This window comes from Quercus robur, chromosome 12, assembly GCF_932294415.1.
Source record: "Quercus robur chromosome 12, dhQueRobu3.1, whole genome shotgun sequence".
Classification (NCBI taxonomy): Eukaryota; Viridiplantae; Streptophyta; class Magnoliopsida; order Fagales; family Fagaceae; genus Quercus; species Quercus robur.
In genome coordinates, this window is record NC_065545.1 from 38,012,482 (window position 1) to 38,035,245 (window position 22,764).

A 22,764-nucleotide genomic window follows, 5' to 3' on the forward strand; every position below is an offset into this window, starting at 1 on the left:
TGGTTGAATTTGGAGTTAATTCAAACCCCATTTGATCTTGAAAATTTCTCTTTCTAGAGTTGGTTTCTATGTGCAAAGACTTAAAGACTGCCGTTGATTAGAGAAGAAGTTGATGCACAATAATACACCGGGGGACAAAGGGAACCGAAAGCAGTAGACAAACAAGGACAAGGATAAGGAAGGTGGTCTTCCTATTTTCCAATTCCCCATAAAAAGAAACTCAGCCCAACGTTTCTTCCATTATCATTCACGCCCAATGTGACTATGACCATTTCAGCAAAAATAAAAAATGAGACTATGACCATCTTTTTAGCTTTTTTTTGTTTTTGTTTTTTAGACTTCGTTCACACTTCAACTTCAGCGCTACCATTACCATATTGTAAACCAACTCATCATAAACAAAGGCGTCAAAAACCTTTTTTTCCTTCTTGATGTACACAACTGATAACCCTACTACATTTCACACACAAAAAAACTCCTTTTCACTTTGAAATCATTTCTACCAATTTTTCTCCTTATGTATTTTCTTGGACGATAAAATTTGACAAGATTTTAGTTAGTGGAAAGTTGATTGGGCATATGTTAAAGTTTACATTTTCAACTTTTTTTTCTTCTCTTTTTTAGGATTAGTTAGTAAAATTTGTAGTTACTTCTAGGCTATTCTTCTTCTTTTCAACTTTTTAATTAAGACTCCAGTCTCCAGCGAATTGCTATCCTATCCAATTGTGAATTATTGGATAGAAAAATTACTAACTAATTTGTAATCACACATCATTCTTCCTGTAGTTAAGGGTAAAAATGAATGGTGGATTTTCTGTACTGAAAATTTAAGTTACAATACTGAAGAGTATGATAGTTGTCTCTATGATGTGTATCGCTATTTTGTATGAGACTTAATGTACCTGGACCCTCTATGAGAGTGCTGAAAATTTAAGTTACGCTCTGTTTGTTTCGATGAAAAACCTTCTATAAAGATAATTTTTTGTATTTTCCAGTGTTTGGTAGTATAAAAAAAAAAAAAAAAAAGTCAAAGGAAAACTATCTTTGGTCAACAGAAAAGTATAACTTATTTTTTAGAGATTGTTTTCCATTAAATTTTTTTGGAAAACAACTCTATCTCACAGCAAACTAAAATAAGGAAAGTTAGAAAATTATGTTTTCAACTCATTTAAGGTAATTATCAAAGATAGGAAAATAAAATACTTTTATAGAAAATACTTTTTAGAAAATGACTCATTTTCTTAAAAAAAAAAAAAAATATATATATATATATATACATATTTTTTTGATACAAGATAGAATTTCTATTCTAACTTAATCTAAGTGTATACGTGTATGAAACTCCCTTCTGGAGACTTGAGCCCTGGTCCTTACCCCCCACACCCCACACCCCACACCCCACCCCTTACCCCCCAGATCCCATAAACATTTATACTTGTAGAGTAATCACTGCACCAAAAGTGCGCGGTAGTTCTAGAAAATAATCTTGCCTAAACAAACATTGCGTAAAGAATATAATAGCTGTCTCTATTATGTGTATTACTGTTTTGTGTGAGAGTTAATTATGTACCTGGACACCCCAGAGTGCTATACATCTGCTGATTTTGCTCTGTCTATATAAACAGTTTACTTATATAAATAAAACCTCCCTTTTCGACACCCCCCCCCCCCCCCCCCCCCCAAAAAAAAAAAAAAAAAAATCACTCTTTAAGTCTTGCCGTCATTGACAAATGGAGTGGGGTTCTTAATTTATTTTTTTCAACCCCTAAAAAGAGGTGGGTTAATTTGAACAAATCTGAACAAATCTTACTTTCAATCTTGCCGAGTTGGAAAAAAAAGGCAAAAAATTATAACTCATCATTTTCTTTTTAAAAAAAATTCATGTCGAGTTGACAATGGCACATCTGAACATAGCTATGTCTAGTGGCAAATGACCCTGATGGTTCGACAGTGTTTCGACATTTTGGAAGAATTTGTGTCGGTGGTCCAATCTTCTTATCTTACACTTGACCCCAAAAAAAAATTTGTAATGGATCTTTGATCATTGTTTTAGCAAGTAATAGGGTAGACTTTCATAAAACAAAAAAGTAATAGGCTAGCCCTTGCAAGTAAGACTGATAAATTGAACAGGTTTTTGCAAATTATCACTGTCGGATTTCAATGTGCGTGTAAATTTTGTTTCTTAGAGTTTTGATTTAAATAATCAATTATTGCATATGATCAGATATGTGACAAATCAAACATTTTAATAATATTTTAAGTCTAATGGATTTAATTACGCCCTGTGTTTCTACTTTCTACTACAAACATCATCAATAATTTTGAAATAACATTATTACTAGGTGTACATTATGTGATTCGGAATGTTTGATTTTTCACACACCTATTATGCATGAGGTTAATTGTTTAAATAAAACAAAATTGGGATACATGTCAAAGTCCGGCGCAATGTTTGTAAGGGCCCCTAAATTGAATTAAGGATTTACAGAAGTGAACTTTGGGTGTGAGCTTTCTAGCTTTGGATCTCACAAGAACAACACACAGATATTATAATACAAACAGATTCTCTAAAGAAGAAAAATAAATAGATTTTGTATACAAAATACAACAAATAGATTATGTAAACAAGAAATCTGTAAAACAATTAAAATACCACCCACAGACCAGATGTGTATAGAATGAAAAATGTAGATATGATCAAGGCTAGTGTTTGACACTACTTCCTTAAAATAGATTTTTCTCCTCACAATTAGTCTTTGAGTCTCTTGGATATGTCTCTCAAGTTATAATTGTGACAGTTTTCCCTTGGGAGTGTGCCTCAGTTGAATGGGCCATGAGGTAGAGAATTGAGATACATCACCTGGTTTAGGTTCAAGAACCAACTTGAGTCCCTTGTAGAGACCTACACATTAGACTTTATGTTCATGGTTAGTGTGGGAGGGGTAAGATTCGAATACAAAATAGTGCCCTGTGGGCCCAACCAGTGGAGATGGAAGGGTCCATTCCCTCATTAGTTCTAATCCAATACATAGATAAGAGCCTGAGAATTGAAGCTGAAGAGGCCCACTGCCCGAGGAGCCCAAAGAGTAGTGAGCATTCCTCGGGGGCTTTGAGCAGGCCACTTGGATCAAAAGACAAAATACCGAGGAATGAGGCAGAAACATGCAAGCAAAGAAGAAGGGAAATATCCAAGTACAATACCCATCACCTCCGCATTCAATACACTACACCAACTCAGCTGGTCACATTAATGACAGAATAACCCCTGAACAGTACCCTCACAACTTGCAGCACATTCTACCACTTCTAGCGAAACCCTGATGGGATAAGCATCCAAAAAAAGATCAGTGGCTGTAGAGATGGAGGGCTGGGATGCAATTCAAATAGCTATATAAAGAAAGGGAACACCTCAAGATGGGGGGACGAAAAACTTGAAAGAGAAATATATTCTGTGTATCATTACTCTGTAACCGAAACTTGAACATTATATGAACTAGAGATCCTCGGACTAACCCGAGGAAGAATTAAACATTGAACTCTTCTTCTTTCTTACAAATTACTTGTTGTTTTTCCAATAGACTTGAAACTAAACCATTAAAGCATACAGAAGTTGACATCGGAAACCTATTCAACACAAATTAGTTGTATTGGGCAATTTCATATCAACTCTCTATCCATTCGGGATTGGTAACTGATTTTTGTTCACTTATAGTTAGGATACATGCTTAGGAAGGTAATAGACACTCAAGCCCACCTAGTCGAATAAACTAGCCTCCACTAGAGTTGATAGGCTATGTTTAAATAAAGAAGTTATTAATGGAGCTCTAATCCTAATCACAAACTTAAAACACATAAGTAAATATTTTCAAACTTGTATCAAGTAAAGAAGGAAACATTTGAAATTCAATTCAAATCAATAACTAAATGAATTTATTTATTGAAATTCAAATCAATAACTAAATTCAAATCAAAAATTAGGATATGGAAAATCAACAACTAAATCAAACCAACTCAAGTTAAAAGAAGCATGCATTGACAAAGAAACATTCTATTCAAAGGGTCCGTTTGGATACAGCTGAAAACTGAAAATTGAAACTGAAAATTGAAAAACACTGTAACAAAATAATTTTTAAATGTGTGAATAGTACCATGGGACCCATTTTTAATGAAAAAGTTGCTGAAAAGTGAAATTTGTGGGTCCGTAAACAGTACATGATGTGCACTGATTGGTTGAAAAAAAGTTAGAAAAGTCAAACTTTGCGGCTACTGTTCATTGAATAGTGCATGAACAGTAGCTGCAAGTCAAAAAAACGTGTGAAAAAAAAAATTAAAAAAAAAAGGGAAAAACGCAGACGCAGAGGAAATCAGTCCAATCCAAACGTACTCTAAATGTCATAATATTAAATGTGGAATAATTCAAAGATAAAATTATGGCAAATACTTAACTATTGTAATCCTAAATATTCGGAGTCAAACAAATCACAAAACATGTGAGAGTCAATCAATCAAAATAAAATTTTCTACCCATTTTGGGTTCGGAGTTCGAACTCATACTTTATCAAGCATGCGTAGGATCAAAATACTACTTATGCATAACAAAAAATTGTAATTTAGAATTTCTTTTTAATAATCAACTTGAATTTTAGATGGTAGATCGAATTAACTAAAAAATAATTACCATAGAAACTAAGGAAAAACATGAGAAATCCTAAAATCTAAATTTGATCAACTCAATATCAGATTAACACGACAAGGAAAGAGGCATGGTCATAAAATAAATCAAATATAAATATTAAAATGAAATACATCAAACTCATGTGGATGCAAAGCAAAAAAATCATATAAGAGAAGACTCGCCTTGCTTATGGATCAATGCTTGGAAGCTTTTAACCGACCCTTCACTTCCTACAACAAAAAATTTGGATTGAAATTGCAAGGGAAATTAAAGAACGCTATAGAACTTTGCTATCACAACTCAAGAACAAAGTATTTTTTAAAAATGAAATTGAAAACAAGTTTTTGCGTACTAATGATTACTAGAGAGAGGTTTTGGAGAATAAAAAACGTGCTAATGTGTTGGTGACAGATAGATTAGAGTAAATAAATATATTTTTGTAAGGATAATAGCAAAAGGACATTCTCTATTGAAGTGATTTGAAATGGAGGCATAAAGTGACTGTTTATAAAATGAAATTATTCTTGTTGAGGCCTTATAGAGGGTTTTAGAGCTTCCTAGACACCTATGTGGTGCTCCCTTGAAGATTGAAGTATTTGCGGCTCAAATTTGGAAGTTTAGGCTTGCTGGGGCTGCTCTATGTACGCAACCCTGAAGCATGTGCACATTTGAGCTTGCATATGCAGCCTTGCCTACAACCTTAATTTTCTGACAACACTATTACCCCAACTTCAAACAACCATAACTTACTCATTTTAAATCCAAATTGAGAAATAGTTATGTCCATTTTGAAGTCCTGGATATTTACTTTCCAACCGGATTATAAAAAAATAAAAAGACTCATTTAAAAATTCTTTGTGGTTCAAAAGATATTGGTAAAATAGTAAGCAAATGCCATTTTTCAACATCATTTTCAACATTTTTGAGTTTTGATTACCTTTAAATTATTGAGAATACTTTAGTTACCCTTGCTTAACATATGTAAAGACCCTCATTTGGGCTGAGGAATAAAGAGTATTAACTGATACAAAATTTGGTGTCTACAATAATGATCATAGGAAATAGAAGCACAACAATATGAATGCTCAATGAACAAAACAATGTCTCTCTCTCCAAGCCCAAGCCGTTCTAATGCAAGTGATAAAAGGCCCACTTAGGTAAGACCTCTCCCATCTAATGTGACCTCTAAAATTGAGAAATTCCCAAGTCAACCTCAAGTTGGTTGTATGATCAAGTTGAGACCATTTTGTAAGAATATAATAAACTTAAAATTAGGGCTATCCAAATGAGTGTCCAAACTGACACACTTGCTCAACCCAAACCGAGCTGTTCAAATTTCATTGGTTTTGGTGACTGTTGTCAGTCAACGATAGGTTGAGTAATCCGAAACTAGCCTCAAATGGGTTGAGTGTCTATTTTTCCACTTGGCAATCGAATGAACCCAACCCAACCAAAGAAAAACCTAAACCTTTGGAATCTCTACACAAATTGGTAGAGATCTCACAATCTTCGACCAAATTTGGAGGAGATCTTCCAGATCTATGACTAGATTGGCGAAGAAACGCTCCTCATCTCTATTTTTATTTGGTGTTGATCACCGATTGCTACCTATGGACAACTAACCTGGACCAAAGCATTGATTCTCTTTGGATAATGACAGGTTTCATCTTTTACCACTAGATGTGATCAAATCAAGTCTAGGTTGAGTCCAAATTGACTCAAATCAACTAGTGAAAAACTCTACTTAAAATACATATATTTTTAAATTATTAATAGCGTGAGTTAGGTTGGGTTACTTGGATTGAAAATTTTCTCAATTCGAACATAAGCTAACTCAACCCAATTATCAAAAACAAACAAAAATAAACAAAAATAAACTTAATCCAACCCATTAATATATGAAAAACTAACCCAAGGTAACGCGTTAGATTACATTAGATTGAACCGTATGATTGATGAGTTGAATGCACGCTCCAACTTACTTTTCCTAATTCTTAATTCTTAAAGTAATGAAAAGCAAGAAGTCCTAATAGCTAATAGAATTCTTACTAAATTCCATTAAATAGTTAATCACAACCTCGGTGGAAGTTTGTCCATTAGACATGTAAGTGTAGCCATACATTCACCACCTTTTTTTTATTTTTATTTTTTTGCTAAATAAAAAAAAGGGTCTTCGGTGTGAACTCATCGACCCCACACCACGTAACAGTAATGGCTATACCATGTGTATCACAGGGGGCTTGCTAGAACTATCGATCGAACCGCTTATTTCTGAGTGTTAGGACAAAAACTCCTACCAACAAACCACACCCCGTGTGATCATACATTCTCCACCTAACTCCTAAAGCGAGTCTTCTAATTATACCTTTCTCCATTTTGCTAATGTAGTAGCAAGGTGTCCCATTAACCACCCAAATAGATTCTTTACTAGGCATTACGTTAGTTGGTCCCACTAAATGGGGATTAATAAGAGGTATACTTTACACAGCTGTGAATTCAAAAAAGGAAAAAAAAGAAGGGTTAAAAAGTGTCCACTCACTAAGGTGCGTCTGGTCATTCCACGAAGCCTCAAAAACTCAGTAAACACTTTTCGTGACTTTCGTTTCCTTTTTGGAGAGAGGGGCCCGGTTGATGACACCATCACTTCGATAAATAAAAAGCGAAAGTGTTTTGTCCTACTCAAGATGATGTGGAAGGAGCTCAAATTGGAGGCCACGACCAAGAAAGCCCAAATTCCCCAATCAATGCCGCGTTTGACCACTCACTACTCTCAGGAAGTGAGGTCTCTCAAAAGTTAAATTCATACTATTGCCTCTCATCATCTTGCTTACCAAAGTATTCATTAAGAGAAAAAAAAAAAGATATAATTATTTAATGAAAGTTCTTAGTTGTTTCGCAACTTTTATTATAATTTGATAGTTACAATGATTTAAAATTTAGATAATTCTGTTAGAAACACCAAACTATGTGAATCAATTAAATTATAAAACTCTTGAATTAACTTTAATTTAATATAATGGATTGTAAATATATGTGATTATTAGGTTATCATATATATGTATCATTTGAGATCACATAATTAATTTGTAATGAGATGATAATATTATTCCTTAATTTAATTGGAACTCTTATCCATGTAAAAAATCTCTTGCATGTGATATGATATGATGGGCATATCATATGCCTTGTAATTTTGATGGTGGAATTATAAAGTAATTTTGATGGTGGAATTATAAAGTACACTACGGATATTTAATCTCAATCATTGAATTGAAAAAAGGCTCAATAGGAAAGGATTCAAATTTTTGTGTCAAAAAGGAGTAGAAAATTGAATTGCATTGGACGGTCACAGTTGATAGATAACCTGTAGGCAATAAAAAAATCATGGGAAAATTTTGGTTGGTTTTAGAAACGATCATCATTATATGATTTGTTTTTCTTTATCATACATGCAGTATTTGGAATATTAAACAAGTGATTCGTAAAATATTGTCTTTTGACCCCTTTTACTAGCCAAAGAAAAACAAAAAGTATGGGTGCTAGAATGTAGTATTTATGTCCCAGAATTTCTTGTAGAGCCAAACACACAAACTAGACTCAAGCCATTGAAGCAACGGTCATAAATTGATTTGGCGCGAAGTAACTATAACTGTTGTGTGTGAACTGAGTTCGAGCTATGTGGGCCACACCTTTGGAATTTTGGGTGCGCTTGAGACAAGCAATCTCAAAACTTTCGGTGTGTATTTTTGGACTGTTGGTTCCCCCAATATGCTATATATAGCACACTCCATTTGCCTCAAGTTTTTACTCTACTCTTCCTCTTCCTCCTCCTCCTCTTCTTCTTCTTCTTTTTCCTTTTTGTTTCTTGGAACACACTGCTGACCTTTCTATCAATTGTAGTCCCCACACATTCAAAACACCTTTTTGTTTTTGTTTTTTTTTTTTTTTTGTTTTAAAAAAAAAAAAAAAAATTATTTTGAATGGTTTTAGCTTCTGGGTTTTTGAATAGGTTCCAATTTTGGAAGTTCTAACTAGTCTTTTTGGGTAGAAGTTCTTGATCATTCTCAGTTTCAAAACTTTGAATTGGAGGTGTAATTGTTGAATTTAAGCAGTTCCAGCTTCTGGGTATTGCTTAAAGTTTTAAGTTTTTGTTCATTTCAACTTTGCTCTGTGAGTACTATTTAAGGGGGTTAGTGGGGGCTACAATTGCACCACATCATAAGCTTGAATCCTACAGACAATGATTCCGTTGTTTAACGGATGCATTCTATTGACGTTTTACTCGGCTTTTGACAAGAAATCTATTGTTGAAAAAAGCTTTTATTTTTGGATCTTCCAGATTTTTAATAGGTGTAGGCACATAACAACAAAGTTCTGAGAATTTGTGCCTAAATTTGCAAGCTTTGCTATCTGTTCTTTTTTCTAGCTTGGCTGCTTTTAGAGAATTAGATAGTCTAGAGGAGTGTAACTATGGGAGGGGCATCACTCCCACCCGGATTTCGGTTCCATCCAACTGATGAGGAATTGGTGGGCTATTACCTGAGAAGAAAAGTGGAGGGGCTTGAAATTGAGCTGGAAGTTATTCCCGTAGTCGATTTGTACAAATTCGATCCATGGGAGTTGCCAGGTACACTTCAAATCAGTCTTATTGAGGTTTTGTTACACACTTTTACATTGTATCAATTTTGTTGTCATCTTCACCTCTGTTTAAAATATGAGCATTAATGAGTGAGTATTTGAAAGTGAATGTGAAACCAATCATTATAACCATCTGTATTGGTTTGAATTAAAGTTAGATTTGAGTAGGAGATTGTTGACAAGTTAGGACCAATGCAAAATCAACCTATACATTGGTGCTCTAGAAATCAGTCAGGGTAGAGTGTATGTGGTTAGTGATGGATTTATTATATTGAACTTTATGCCAATGTGAACTGAGAATTCTTTAGTGCTGGAAAAGTACTTTTCTGTTTGTTTTGTTTATTTGATTTCTTTTATCATTCTTCTTTATGACTAAATCCTGTTATAAAAATTCTTTTTCTCATGGGGCCTTTAACTTTTATCCTCTAAAAGCCGGTTCATATGGAGTACTGTTATCTCCAAAGAATATGATGAAAAGGAAAGCACTGAAAGAACAATTACTCCTCCAATTGATTTCTTTTTCATTTTCCTTTTAATTTGATTGTTCTGAGAGGTTTCAAATCTAATGTCTAAGCTGTGGACTGCAGAGAAATCATTCCTTCCAAAACGAGATATGGAGTGGTTCTTCTTCTGTCCCCGGGATCGGAAGTACCCGAATGGCTCAAGAACAAATAGAGCCACCAAAGCTGGCTACTGGAAAGCCACTGGGAAAGACCGGAAGGTTGTCTGTCAGGATGCTGTGACTGGGTATCGCAAGACCTTAGTTTTTTATCGTGGACGGGCTCCTTTAGGAGATCGAACAGACTGGGTAATGCATGAGTATCGCCTCTCTGATGATCTTTCACTAGGATCATCAAGTTTTCAGGTAAAATCTATGGACTTGTGTAATGGTTTAACTTTAAATGTTCCTCAAGTTTGTTTGGAAAAATGTGCTTGTTTGCCTTGTATTGTCTGAGAGACCTATATTCTATTTGGTAATTCTCTCTAGGGACCTTTTGCTTTGTGCCGCGTTATAAAGAAGAATGAGAATGGACAGAAGATGAATGATCACGGAGAGCCAAAAGCTAAGAGGGTTGGAAGTAGTTCGAGCAATGTGGATTTCACCTCTACTAGAGCCTCGAATGAGCCCATCAGCATCTCCAATTACCTGCAAAATGAGAGTCAATATTCTAGCCCTATCACCCCTCCTCATGAAGTTACTCCAATGGCAGAATTTGAGCCTTCCTTGATGGAGACCAATCCCACAAGTTTCTGGGTCGCACCTGAACTAATTCTTGATTCCTCAAAGGTATTGCATTTTAGGAATAAAGGAACTTCAGTAAATTATTTTATATTTTTTATAGTTCTTGAAACATATCACCTTGGCTTACTGCAGGATTATCCACTAGTACAAGAAGCTGTATCTGAATACTTTCCACAGTATCAGTTTCCAGGGGACATTGAAGTTGCTGAGGATCTGAGTCGAATTGGCTGCATGTCACCTTACTCTGGACATGCAAACTACATGGACCTTTTTGGCAATGAACATATGCCATATGAAGGCTATGACCAGACCAATTCGCTGAGATATCCACATCCTTACTGAAAAGGATAGGATCATAGCAGCTCTATTTTCAATGCAATATTAGAATGACCAAGCTCCAGTTTTCTGACAAGCAAGTGGAGTTGGGAGTTTGGGGCAACTTAGTGATCTATTGTTGCAAGAGGATGACTTGGTGATTGTTATGCAGGACCTGCCTTGGGTAGGATTTATCAACTATGAGTACCTTGCATTTTTATCATCTAGAAGGGTATCTGAGACAACGCCTTTTAATGTTGGTTCTTGGAATGGAAAATAATGTGTAACCCTTTCTTATATATTAAGCAGAAAGGGCTTGCTGTAGAAGTCCTCTTTATGCTTTTTACCAGGGTTGGTTTAGTAGGCATGTCTGTTCTCAATGTCTTGTTTATGTTGTAAGCTAGTACCCCCTGGTGATAATCACTTTTATCGATTGCACCGGAAGTTGGTTTACTTTTAGTAATCTAATGTTTTATAAATTTTTCTTATTCTCTGGTGTATGCTCTCTCTCTCTCTCTCACTCTCTCTCTCTCTTTATATATATATATATATATATATATTCATACACATATGTTAGAACACTTATTTCTTTACTTAGTTCATATGGAAGCGTCTTTATGCATGAATTCCCTTCTAATGCTGTATGCTAATGGAATAACTACTCATCTATGTGCTAGGACATGCATAGTGTTCTGTATTCCTGTTGCAATGAACACATACTTTATATTGAAGTGACCATCTCTATAGTATGTTCCCTGTGGTTCAAATTTGTTCAGATATTCTTAGAGAGGATAGCTTCAGTATATATTAGACATTGATGCCTAGGTGTTTCCTTATAATTTGGATTGTAATGTTTGCGCCATTTAACTTAGTAGGATTGATGAGGTGAAGATGTTTAATTTTGCAAGACTGCAAGGAACAAATGAAAAGGCAGTCGGGCATGTGAACTGAAGAGAGCTTCTGTCACAACTTTCAATTGCCAAAGTAGCTTTCTTTAATGACTGTGTTTGTCAAGTTGCTTGAATTTTTTGAAATGTAATGTTCTCTTTAGTTTTAAAGCTAAGGGTAAAGTTCACTTTTAAATCCATGTTGATAAGCCATTCCATTTAGAAGTTGCTTTTAGACACATTCTTGAGCTTTTTGTTGGTTTCCTATTGATTTAGTGGGGTAACTTGAGATATTGGTAGATTATTAAAAACTTTCACTACTGAGTGGAAGCTGCTCAAGATAGATCAACTTCCAGTTATCTTTTAATTTTCTATTAAGATGCATCAAATGAGGCATTCATCAGAAACTTTCCCTCTTTTAGCATCTCTCAAACATGAGAAGCAATAGGCGGTGGCTTCTTGTGATAGAACAGTAGAACCATCTTGTCTGGTGTTCTAAAGCTATAAAAAAGCATTGCATTATTGATAGGCTAATAATAATAAAAAAACAGGCTATCCCTTATCCACAAAAGACAGACAGCTCCAGTGGGGTTACCAAGGAAGTCTCTTCGCAAAAGGGAACTGGGGATAAGGGATCACATCTTTTTTGGTTGATTCATATCAGAACAAATCTGTAAAAGAGTTTTTCCTTTGATAGAATAACCTGTTCAAGCCTAGGATTTGGATTGATCAGACTCACTTTGTTTCAAATCAGAACAAAGTAACCTGGAGTGCTGTTGGCTTGCTAGCCATACTTGGCAAGAAAAGATTCTTGGCCAGAAGAAAACAACATTGAAGACCAAATTCATATTGCAGCAATTCCTATTGGAGAAAATAAATTGAGTTGCAAGCAGAGATTGAGATGAAGACTCTGAGTGAATAGAGAGTTGTGTGCAAATTGGCAGCTTCAGCTTTGATAGTCTTTGCCTATATATTGTAGTTTGATGCAGTTTAATTTTAAGGCTGAAAGAAAAAAGGAAAAAGAAGAAGAAAATTTAGTCTTCTTGTTTATGGTTTGTGTTTCTGTTATGTCAGGGTGGTGTTTGTATGAATGAAGATACTACTTTCTAGTAACTATTGGTTCTTGTTACATTTGTATATTTTGTTAATGAAACCACTTTTTTTCATAGAGAACCCTCAACCAATTATACATTTGATGTCATTATGAAGAGAAACCTCCTAAATTACTAGGGGCAAAGAGCTTCATGACTAAGTACCACCTTTTTAAACTCCCACGTTTATCCCTTAACCAAACTTGAAAAGAAAGGCAGAAGAAGCTTCAAGTAATCCATTCTATTATATTCTATCTTGAATTGCTTCTGGGAATAAACTAACTCAAAACATTCTTTGAGAAATTGATACTCAGTCGCAAGGATAACCAATGAAATGAATGAATTGTGACTCTTAAAAGTTATGAACATTGCTCAAATTTAGAGGGCAAATGTGTAGCAGCAATGCTTCAACGAGGCCATAAAAAAGTGCTAGCTAGCTAGTACTCAATAAAAATTTATTTCTTAGCCAAAGTTTGTAAATTGTTCCCCGCCCCTCCCTCACTTTGGCAAGAATCTTGACTTGTGTGACTGCTTTCTATATGCCCCACAATCCACATTCTTTTCATGCAACACTATGCAATTCTCCAAGACATATATTCTCCCGCCCTCTACTGCTTTTCCCTTGACACCTACTTATTGGCTTTAAAAGTACAGAATGCATATGTATGTTGCTTTTCCTCACCATGCAAACAAATAATTTGGTAATTAATAAAACCCCTTTAACGATTATGCTCTATTGACAATGAAACAAAGAAGAAAAAAAGTGTGACATCGAAGTTCATTGATGGATATATAGTTGAAAAGTAGTAACATAGGTGTTCTGTATACTTGACAACTCTTTTCACATATTTTGAGAAGAATGAGGTGGCTAAAATGATTTTTGATTGACCATATATGTTACTATAGACATGACCTGCTACACAAGAAACATGTACCTATAATCAAGAGCCTAAGAATAGTACTCGAAGAAACCTGGACGCTTTAACAACAACACCAAAAATTGTATAAACTTTTATTCTTACTTGTTCCATGCACTTCAGTATAAGCTTGCAATTTGAGGACTGCAAAAAACTTCAACTTCTTCAAGGGTAGCCTTAGTCTCATCTCCAAAAAGAGACTCTTTCCCATCTTCCCTTTTAGCATATGACAATCCTAGTCTAGATTTTGCTTGCCTCAGATCACCAATGCCTGAATTGGTGTCTGGCCCTGCAAAGCCACCCATAACCGGGGCTAGAGGAGGCCCAATGAGCAGCCCATCAGCCCCGAATTGGGGCCCACCCCGAGAATAATCAAAAAGGGCTGCACCACTGCCTCCTATCTTTGGTAGAATGATGGGTTCAATTTTCTCATTGTCTGCCCAATAGAATAGGAATGGATCAAAACTATCATAATAATCATCTGTGCTTCTATAACCTTCAGGGCTAAATGCACCAAACTTGAAGGACTTGTTTGTGTACCCAATTATCACACATGGTCCCTTAAAGTCACAAAAACTGTGGAAACTAGTCGCGCTAAATCCATCAATGGTGGCCTTGTAGCAGCATTTGAGGTCCCTCCCTGATCATAATCAATCAGAAATTTAGGTCACTGATTGTAGCTTATTAATACTTCTTTTTTAAATAAAAAAAATTTATAGTTCAATAATCACAAAAGTAGGGGACTTGAACCCTAAAGTTCTTTTTAAAAAACATCAAAATGTTCTGGTTAAGCTATAGGACTCTTGACGTGTATTAAATATTTTAGTTATAAGACTCTTGACGTATACTAAACATTTTAGTTTACTTAGTTTTGTCCAAATATGTGTCAGAATTGAGAATTGTCATAGTTCATAGTCTTCTTCTTTTTGGCCAGATTTACTAATAGGGTTCAGAATACCTTTTCATACAAAACATATAGAATAAAACAAGGAACAACCCAAGACCATGTGATTTGATCAGTTTACTCTCTGATGCGCCACATGATTCCAAATCTTATCAAAATTCTATTCTAATCCTTATTAATCTGGGAAAGGACATAAGATTGAGGCTAATATTATGAAAACAGATGCACATTAATAGATTTTATCATGTTCTTTTTTTGCTAAACTTATCTATTATGTTCTTAGTAATGCATGTGCATAGCAATTGTGAGAGAGAGAGAGAGAGAGAGAGAAAGAGAGTACCCCTTAGGAATGTTTTATCAACCAAAGAAAGAGAGAAAGGAAGATCGATATCATGGTACGTGGTCCGTGGCCTCTCATCAAAATTTTTCTTGCCTATGTTCCAGCCAAATAAGCTATATGGGCTTCTGTTCCTCCCATAACATATGGTGTTTGAGATGCAACAACAAGCCATCTATCTGTAGACTGTAGATGACTAATCCATTTACCTCACACTTTCCACATACGGTCCTCAAAAAACACATCATCAAATGCAATATCTTATCCTTAAACCTTGTCCACCCATTAAGGACACGTGTCACTTTGCTATTGGCTAGATCAAAGTGGTACCCTTGAGCCTAAAGGTCCCATGATGTTGCTAATCCAGTTAATAATGAAAATCTTGATGTTAAATGGGGCCTATGATTAGGCTAATAAGGCACAATACATTATTTTGACAGATTAAGTTTTTCAAATGACGCTTAGCACTGAATTGATTTTGTTCAAGCTTGACTTTGTTGTATCCATCAAGATTTTCCGAAAACCCAATCTCATAAGTGATTTATTTAAGTTTATAGTGCTATATATGCTCCGGGTTAAAATTAAGCACACTTTAATTGTTCCCACGCCCAATATAATTCTATAGATGTTTTCCTAAGGAGGAGTATTGGACACCGGACACAAGTCGTGTATATTTTCCTAAACAAAATAAAAGGTACTTCTAGTTCTAGAGCTTTTCTTTTTATTTTCTTCTTTAATTAATTAAAAATGATAATTATATATATATATATATATATATATATATTTTTTTTTTTTTTTTTTAAATGAACAATAGATTTAGGTCTTATAAGATTAACTTAATAAATTACCATTCAATTCAAAAAGTTTTAAATAGGAGGTAAAATTGAGACATATTTTTAACTAAAATTATGTGTGGGTTGAATTCAATAGGTTGAAGAATTTCAACCAAATTGCCATCAACCCACCAACCTTCAAAATGGCAAGTCAGTTGAAAATTTGGGTAATTTTGATTCAGTGGATTAAGTAGGTTAATTTTAGTTATGTGTTGTAAACTAACATTTAAACTTTATTTTACCATTTTTGGATAAATTTTTCCATAAATCAAAATAAACACAGCTTAAGTTATGAGTATTTTCTAACTTTTTTTCCACAAAAATAAAGAAGGTATAACTACCATATTCATGTCACTATGTATGCTTACAAATATAGAGGAAAGTATCATTCATTTTTCATATTAACATGTGTAATCTTGAAATTAACACACACACATATATGAGAAAAAGACAAAAGAGCAATGAATATAAATATAGACAAATTGGGTTGGGTCTTGGTGCTCAACCTACCACCAAGCTTGTCCCTCCTCTTTAATAATCCAACTAGCATGAAAATCAATATCATATCCGTGTGGGTTGGTGCAAGACAAAATGGGTTGAACGCTTTGGGTGGATTGAACGGATTGATGCAAAGACATAGTTTAAACTTCAAATGAAAGATCTTCTTCTCAAAAAAATAAATAAATAAACAAAAGACTACTTGTACTAATACCATAATAAATTATCATTTATTCCAGAACTTAAATATGTTAGGAAAAAGTAATAGTAATCATTCACCATTATTGTAACGATTCATAAAAGGAATACTCTATCATACAGGGTGCTTATCTAACCTTTTTTTTTTAATTATTATTATTATTATTATATATGATAGAATTTCAACATATAGTTGCTCTTTATTATCCAACCAAGATACCAATTGGTTTTACGGTGTAAGTTAGGTTCATACCTCAAATCTCTTATTCAACAATAAGAGGCTTTATGTTAATTGAATTACAATGCTCTTAACTATAAGATCATTTTATATTAATACAAATTGATCCATAAATCATTAAATAGAAAATAGCCAAAATAACCTTTATTTTAGGGGTCCGAATTTTAGGTAGACATTATTCTTCAATAACTTCAAGTTTTTCACCAATTAATAATAAATAAATAAAATCAGTCACCTTTTTTATTGGTGCCGCATAATTCAAATTGTAGATTATTTATTCAACAACGAAATTAACTAACTCTTAGGCTGATCATTAGACATCTGAATTTGAGTTCAATTAAACAATTGAATTTGAACACTTCCATGTAGGGTTCATGTAGGGTTGGACATCGTTGCAAGAGTGCAATGCACAGTGTTTTTTTGCATCCAAAAGAGTGCAATGCACAGTGTTTTTTGCATCCAAAAGAGTGGTTTTAGGATCACAATTTATTTCATAACTTTTTGCTACAATTTTGATATTGCAAATTGTGAGTGATTGTCTACACATAGATTTGCAATTTTTTCTTCACCACTCATACTCTGTCACTTCAAAGTTGTGGCAAAAAAGTTACGTAATAATTTGGGGTACTAAGTTTTTTCATCCAAAAGTGCACAATATTTCTTGTGTATGTTTTGTGCACTAGCAACATTGCTCGAACTTATGATTTTTTTTTTTCACAAATTTTTTCTTTTTCTCATCATCTCATATTTCTCCAGCTAATTTTATCTTTTAATTTTGGATTTAGGTGCTTGATAAGTTGCGCTAACCTTGACTTATTTTTAGAAGAGAATTTAGGTTGCCCTAGAGATGAGATTACTATTATTATTTCAAGGTTTGAAAAGAAAATTGCTAAGAAATTTCACATAGAATTTGTGGGGCCCGACAACAGATGGGCCAGATCCACCTATTCACAGGAATACTTAAGGCCCAGGCCGAAGAGGATAGTAGTCCCAGCCCAACAAACGCAAAGCACCAATAGGCCATAGAAACCGCCGAGGAAGGTACAGCCCTCGGCTAGCCCAGAGCTACACTAAGGAAAAGGGTAAAAGAGGCATAGGGATAATCTTGTAAGAAATCTAAAAATATCTAGGAAAGGCTGCCCAAACTACCTGCCCTAGACGGAGCTTTGCCTCTCACAGAGTCGTGTCTCTTTAGCCTACTCAACCACTCCCAACAACTCGGGTCTTAAACTGATGGGACAAGTGTCAGGCTAGGAAAGTTCGACCCTACACGTGGACGAAGGAAATTGAATGCATGCTAATATAAAAGGAAAGTTTGCAACCTAAAGAGGGGGATCCTTCCGGAAAGAAAAGGACCAAAAAGGGGTGAACACCTCTAAATCATGCCTGAACAACTTAACAAAACCACAGCCGAGTAAACATGACTTAGCCTTTCGATCCCACTCTCTACAAATGATATTGTATGGGTCCATTTACGTGCGAACCCAACCCTATTGTGGTTTAACGCAAATCGTGTCCCTACAGAATTAATAATGAATTAATTTTATACTACAATGGATCAACGTCAAGCATAACTTTTTTATAGGAGATATTAAGTTCCTTTTTTAAAAAAGAAAAAAAGAAAATTGGTACATGTTTATAGCAAATTAGGCAATTTGTATACATTGATTTGAGTTTAGAAATAATATTATTATATTTTAAATTTGATCGTTTTAAATATCATATATATTTATAAATTATAACTAACATATAAATATGTAATTCGATCCTAGTAAAAAATCCTGACTACGCCCTGGCAAGATGAGATATTGTTGCTTAATGCCATATGCTGCTGTTTTGTTTGTTTGCAGCTCCTGAAGCTTTTGATTTCTGTTTTGTGCCTTGAGATTGTGGTTTTTTGGTAACTTTATCTTGTTTATAATTTTTCTAATACTCTATGTTTCATTGAATAAACTCTTATATTCATAAACTTGTTCATGATGTATTGTTCTAATAATTTGGTTTCTAGGGCTTGACAAAGTTCAGGGTCATCCTGGACTCTTCTTTTCCTTAGCTGAAACTAGTTGACACGTATGGACTTTAGAATCTATATAATCTTTGCATAACTTTGGTACAGACGGGTCCATAGCTCAGTGGTAGAGCATTTGACTGCAGATCAAGAGGTCACCGGTTCGAACCCGGTTGGGCCCTCATATTATAAGTTTGTTAATATTTTTTTTCCTATAATTGCTTTTACGCGACTTGCTTAGAATTTCGGCATATATGACTTTCTTTTTGGGCAGCAGAGTTTCGAGGCCAAGGCCCACAAATCAGACCAAAACCACTTCTTTTTGAAGCCCAACCCGTGACTACAAACACTTGTTAACACGTGAGAAGAAAGAAAAAAAAAAAATACAAGTTTTGGTTGCTCGCTGAAACTACTTTAACAGAAATAACTTAAAGAAAAGTCAGCTAAAGTTTGTAACCATGTGAACCAAAGCTCAAAAAAAGGAAAGCAATCAGCAAAGGGGAAAAGGGTAAGTAAGAGCGTGTTTGGAGGGCATAAAGGAGTGGTTCTACATTAATAAGGTCTAGCAAGAGAGACCAATGGATCCTTATAAAAATGCTTTGTATAAACAAAGAACTCATGAAAACCAAGCATTACCTGCTGTTGCATCTTTTTTTTACTTTCATCAAGTCAAGACTCAAGTATCACCTGACAATGAGCTGCTGGAGCTTTTGGCTTCAGCAAATTCCAATGAGGACCTTTCCTCTTATGAAAGTAATTTTAAGGCATTTGAGTCAGCCACTCATTTGAGTCAAGGTTTTAAAGTAGAGTAATTTTAGTAATTGTGAGAGTGTGACTAGCAACATGTCACTTTTACATGGACCTACTATTTTTTTTCTACTATTCACAGTTTGTCATATGAACATTTGTGGAAGAGTTATGGTTTATTATGTGATCTTAGAATTTTTGTTTAAACTTAAGTGCATTTGCATAGCTTGTGCAAAAAAATTCGTCTATTTTAGCATAAGAGACAACTACTCACATTTCAAAACACCCTACATTAATATTATTTAGTTTACACTATATTTCATTAAAATATCAATTTTTCTTGATTTGTTTAATTATTTCTCTTTCTTCTCCAACCACTCTCTTCTTTCATCCTCGAGACATGTAAAGAAAGAATAAAAAAAAAAGTAAATGCAAAATAAATAATGTAAATTTACATAGTTACTATATTGTTAAGGACATATTTTATGTAATTGACTAATTCTTTGATAAAATGCACTTTACTTATAATTGGATAGATCTAGGATAGGTTTAGTACTTTAAGAAATAAGAGTTCAAGTCAAGTGTTAAACCCATTAAGATTGGACCAAGAAACAAGTGAAGAAAAGTTGTTCATTAAAACTCGACAGATACCTCGATAGAAATAGTATCTATCGAGATTTAAGAATGAAACTCGACAGAAGCTCGACAAAAGCTGAATCTGTCGAGATCTACGATATCAGAATTTTCAAATCTGATTTTTGGCCCTAGCTGACATGTATGTGTAAGGTTTCTTTTCTCACAACTCTAGACATAAATAAAACTTATTTTAAAGGCCGTTATAGATGGAGAACATACACAGAAAGTGACCTAGTGCCTTATTCTCTCTGCAAGAAGTTACTGCATCTTTTGCACCTTAGGTTTTTGTAACCAAGTACTTCTTGATCTTCATCGTTGATGAAGTAAAGAACTTTACAGCCAACAACATCTTCAAGTTGTTGGAGTTAGTCACGTACTGAGATCCGTGCAAATGGGTGACATTCATATATTGAAAAGTTCAGAGGTTCTGAAGCGGTAAAAGGTTTCTGCTGTAAGTTCATCTATGGGGATTGTAGAGTTTAGGGACAAATGTTTTGTACTAAATCTAAAACTTCTCTTTACTATAGTGAATTACTTTTCGGGAAAGTTTCCCCCTAGGTTTTTTCATTGGTTTTCCTGGATCATCATATCTTGTTTTATTTACTATTCCGCTATGCATGATATTGATGTTTGTTTGTTTTAACAAGGTTTATTCATAATAAATCTAATTAACAACTTGGGTTTAAAACTTATTAATTCTATCAACCAGGGTCTAAATTTCCTAACAAGTGGTATCAGAGCAGGTACACTCTGATTGGATTAATTTCCAAAGTGTGATCCTTGACCCCCGTTGTCATGGATCGTGGAAAATTTCTTTTGATTCCTCCTTTGTTTAATGGTACTAACTATGTGTACTGGAAAGTTCGTACGAAAACTTTTTTGCAAGCTCTTAATGAAAAAGTATGGCAAGCTGTTGAAGTCAACTGGGTTAAGCCAAAGGAAGTGCCGGTGGATTGGGATGAAGCAAAGATCAAAGCCGCAAATTTCATCAGTAGGGTTTTGAATGCTCTATTTAGTGGTGTGACCAACGAGGAATTCAAGAAAATATCATCCACGGAAATTTCTAAGGAAGCATGGACTATTCTTGAGACCACCTATGAAGCTATCAAGGCAATGAAGACTGTTAAGCTTCAAAGACTCACCAGCAGTTTTGAAGAAATAAGGATGGAGGAGGATGAGACCTTTGATAAGTTCTATGCTAAACTCAAGGATATTGTGAATTCTGCCTTCAATCTTGGAGAATCTATTGCGGAACCCAAAATTGTTAGGAAAATCCTTAGATCCCTACTTGAAAGATTCCATGCCAAGATCACTACCATTGAAGAAGTGAAGGACATTGATCAAATTCCTTTGACTAAGCTTGTAGAGAACGTTCAAACCTATGAGATGGGATTAAGTAAAATGGGAAAAGGTGGAAAGAGTGGGAACATGGCTCTTAAGGGTATAGAGGAAAAGAGTGTTGACTTTGAAGATGAAGATAAAGATAAGGATGAGGATAAGGACTTAACCTTCATAGCTAATGAGATTATCAAGCTTCTCCAATATAGGAAAAAGGATAAGAATAAAGCCCCTAGGAAATCTGACTCATCTAGGAAGGGTAAGAATGAGAAACCCTTCATCCAGTGCTATGAGTGCAAAGGTTTTAGTCATATGAGGATAGAGTGCCCAAACTATCTTATGAAGGAAAAGACCAAGAATTCAAAAGGTAAAGTGTTGGTTGCTACCTTGAGTGATTCTGAGAGTGATCTTTCTGATAAGTATGAGGATGAATGTGGTCATTATATGGCTTTGCTGCCACAACCGATAAAGTGATTATAAAGAGTGCTAGTGACAGTGAGGATTCTTCTGATGATGAAGTACCCAAAAAGTTAATCCTTTAGGAAGCCTATGATAAGCTATACACTGAATTTATAAAATCTGAAAAGACTTCTCATCTTTGTAGAAAAAACCTTAATGAGGTAAAAACTGAAAAAGCTAATTGTTAGTCAAACTAGATAAGACTACAAGGTTAGTTGAGAATTTTGTTGTGGAGAACACTTCATTAGAAGAGAAGATTAAGAATCTCGAGGTTGAGCTTAGTCAAGCTAGAACTCAAATAGAGAGGATGTCTAGTGCAAAGCTTGATGAGATATTGAGAGCTCAAAAGCCTAGTTCTAATAAAACTAGCTTAGGATATGTTGTTTCCTCCGGCCCCTCCTCTTCCACGACTCTTGGACCAAAGACTGTCTTTGTACCCCAATCTAAGAAATGTGATAAAGGTATGAAATCCAAAATTGATTTAGCTAATTCTAAATCCTTTGTTAAACCTCACTCTAGGAAGTCTAGTAGTTCAAAAACTACTCATGTTTGTCACCATTATGGTGTTTCTGGACACATTCATCCTAATTGCTTCAAGTTGTGTCCTCATAAGCAAGTGTCCAAACGGTTACAGGTTCCCTCTCAAGGTTCAACACCTTTATTTGGAGAGTTATTAAAAGTTTTGAGCTTTTTAACTTCATTTCAGGAGAATTTTAATTCTTTTATGTCCTTTAATAGACATACTAGAACATGTGTCTTTTCATCTTCACGACCAAAGACTCATGCTATGTGGGTGAGAAAT

General features: G+C 34.6%; 2 protein-coding genes and 1 non-coding gene across 3 annotated transcripts; 2 read left to right on the top strand and 1 right to left on the bottom strand.

The window, feature by feature from the left end:
- The first annotated feature begins 8,489 nt into the window (after nucleotides 1–8,489).
- LOC126709558 (NAC domain-containing protein 71-like) lies at nucleotides 8,490–11,141 on the top strand. Its single transcript, XM_050409847.1, has 4 exons — nucleotides 8,490–9,302; nucleotides 9,901–10,178; nucleotides 10,302–10,601; nucleotides 10,689–11,141. The coding sequence occupies exons 1-4, from the start codon at nucleotides 9,146–9,148 to the stop codon at nucleotides 10,896–10,898; spliced, it is 945 nt and encodes a 314-aa protein (XP_050265804.1). The 5' UTR covers nucleotides 8,490–9,145; the 3' UTR covers nucleotides 10,899–11,141.
- A 2,474-nt stretch (nucleotides 11,142–13,615) lies between these two features.
- Nucleotides 13,616–15,230, bottom strand: LOC126709698 (uncharacterized). The gene is made up of 2 exons (XM_050410025.1): nucleotides 15,011–15,230; nucleotides 13,616–14,406 (listed from the first exon to the last, which is right to left on the bottom strand). Exons 1-2 carry the CDS (start codon nucleotides 15,180–15,182, stop codon nucleotides 13,886–13,888), a joined length of 693 nt encoding a protein of 230 aa, XP_050265982.1. The 5' UTR covers nucleotides 15,183–15,230; the 3' UTR covers nucleotides 13,616–13,885.
- Nucleotides 15,231–18,892: 3,662 nt separating this feature from the next.
- Nucleotides 18,893–18,964, top strand: TRNAC-GCA (transfer RNA cysteine (anticodon GCA)). Its single transcript has one exon. It is a non-coding gene; the product is annotated as a tRNA-Cys (tRNA).
- Nucleotides 18,965–22,764: the final 3,800 nt, after the last annotated feature.

Bases quoted from the DNA above. Each gene is read 5' to 3' on its own strand.
- LOC126709558 (XM_050409847.1), top strand. From the start codon at position 9,146: ATGGGAGGGGCATCACTCCCACCCGGATTTCGGTTCCATCCAACTGAT. The intron at 10,179-10,301 runs GTAAAATCTATG...AATTCTCTCTAG, and splicing joins TAGGATCATCAAGTTTTCAG to GGACCTTTTGCTTTGTGCCG. The intron at 10,602-10,688 runs GTATTGCATTTT...GGCTTACTGCAG, and splicing joins TAATTCTTGATTCCTCAAAG to GATTATCCACTAGTACAAGA.
- LOC126709698 (XM_050410025.1), bottom strand. From the start codon at position 15,182: ATGGCTTGTTGTTGCATCTCAAACACCATATGTTATGGGAGGAACAGA. The intron at 14,407-15,010 runs GTACTCTCTTTC...GATTATGATCAG, and splicing joins TGATAAAACATTCCTAAGGG to GGAGGGACCTCAAATGCTGC.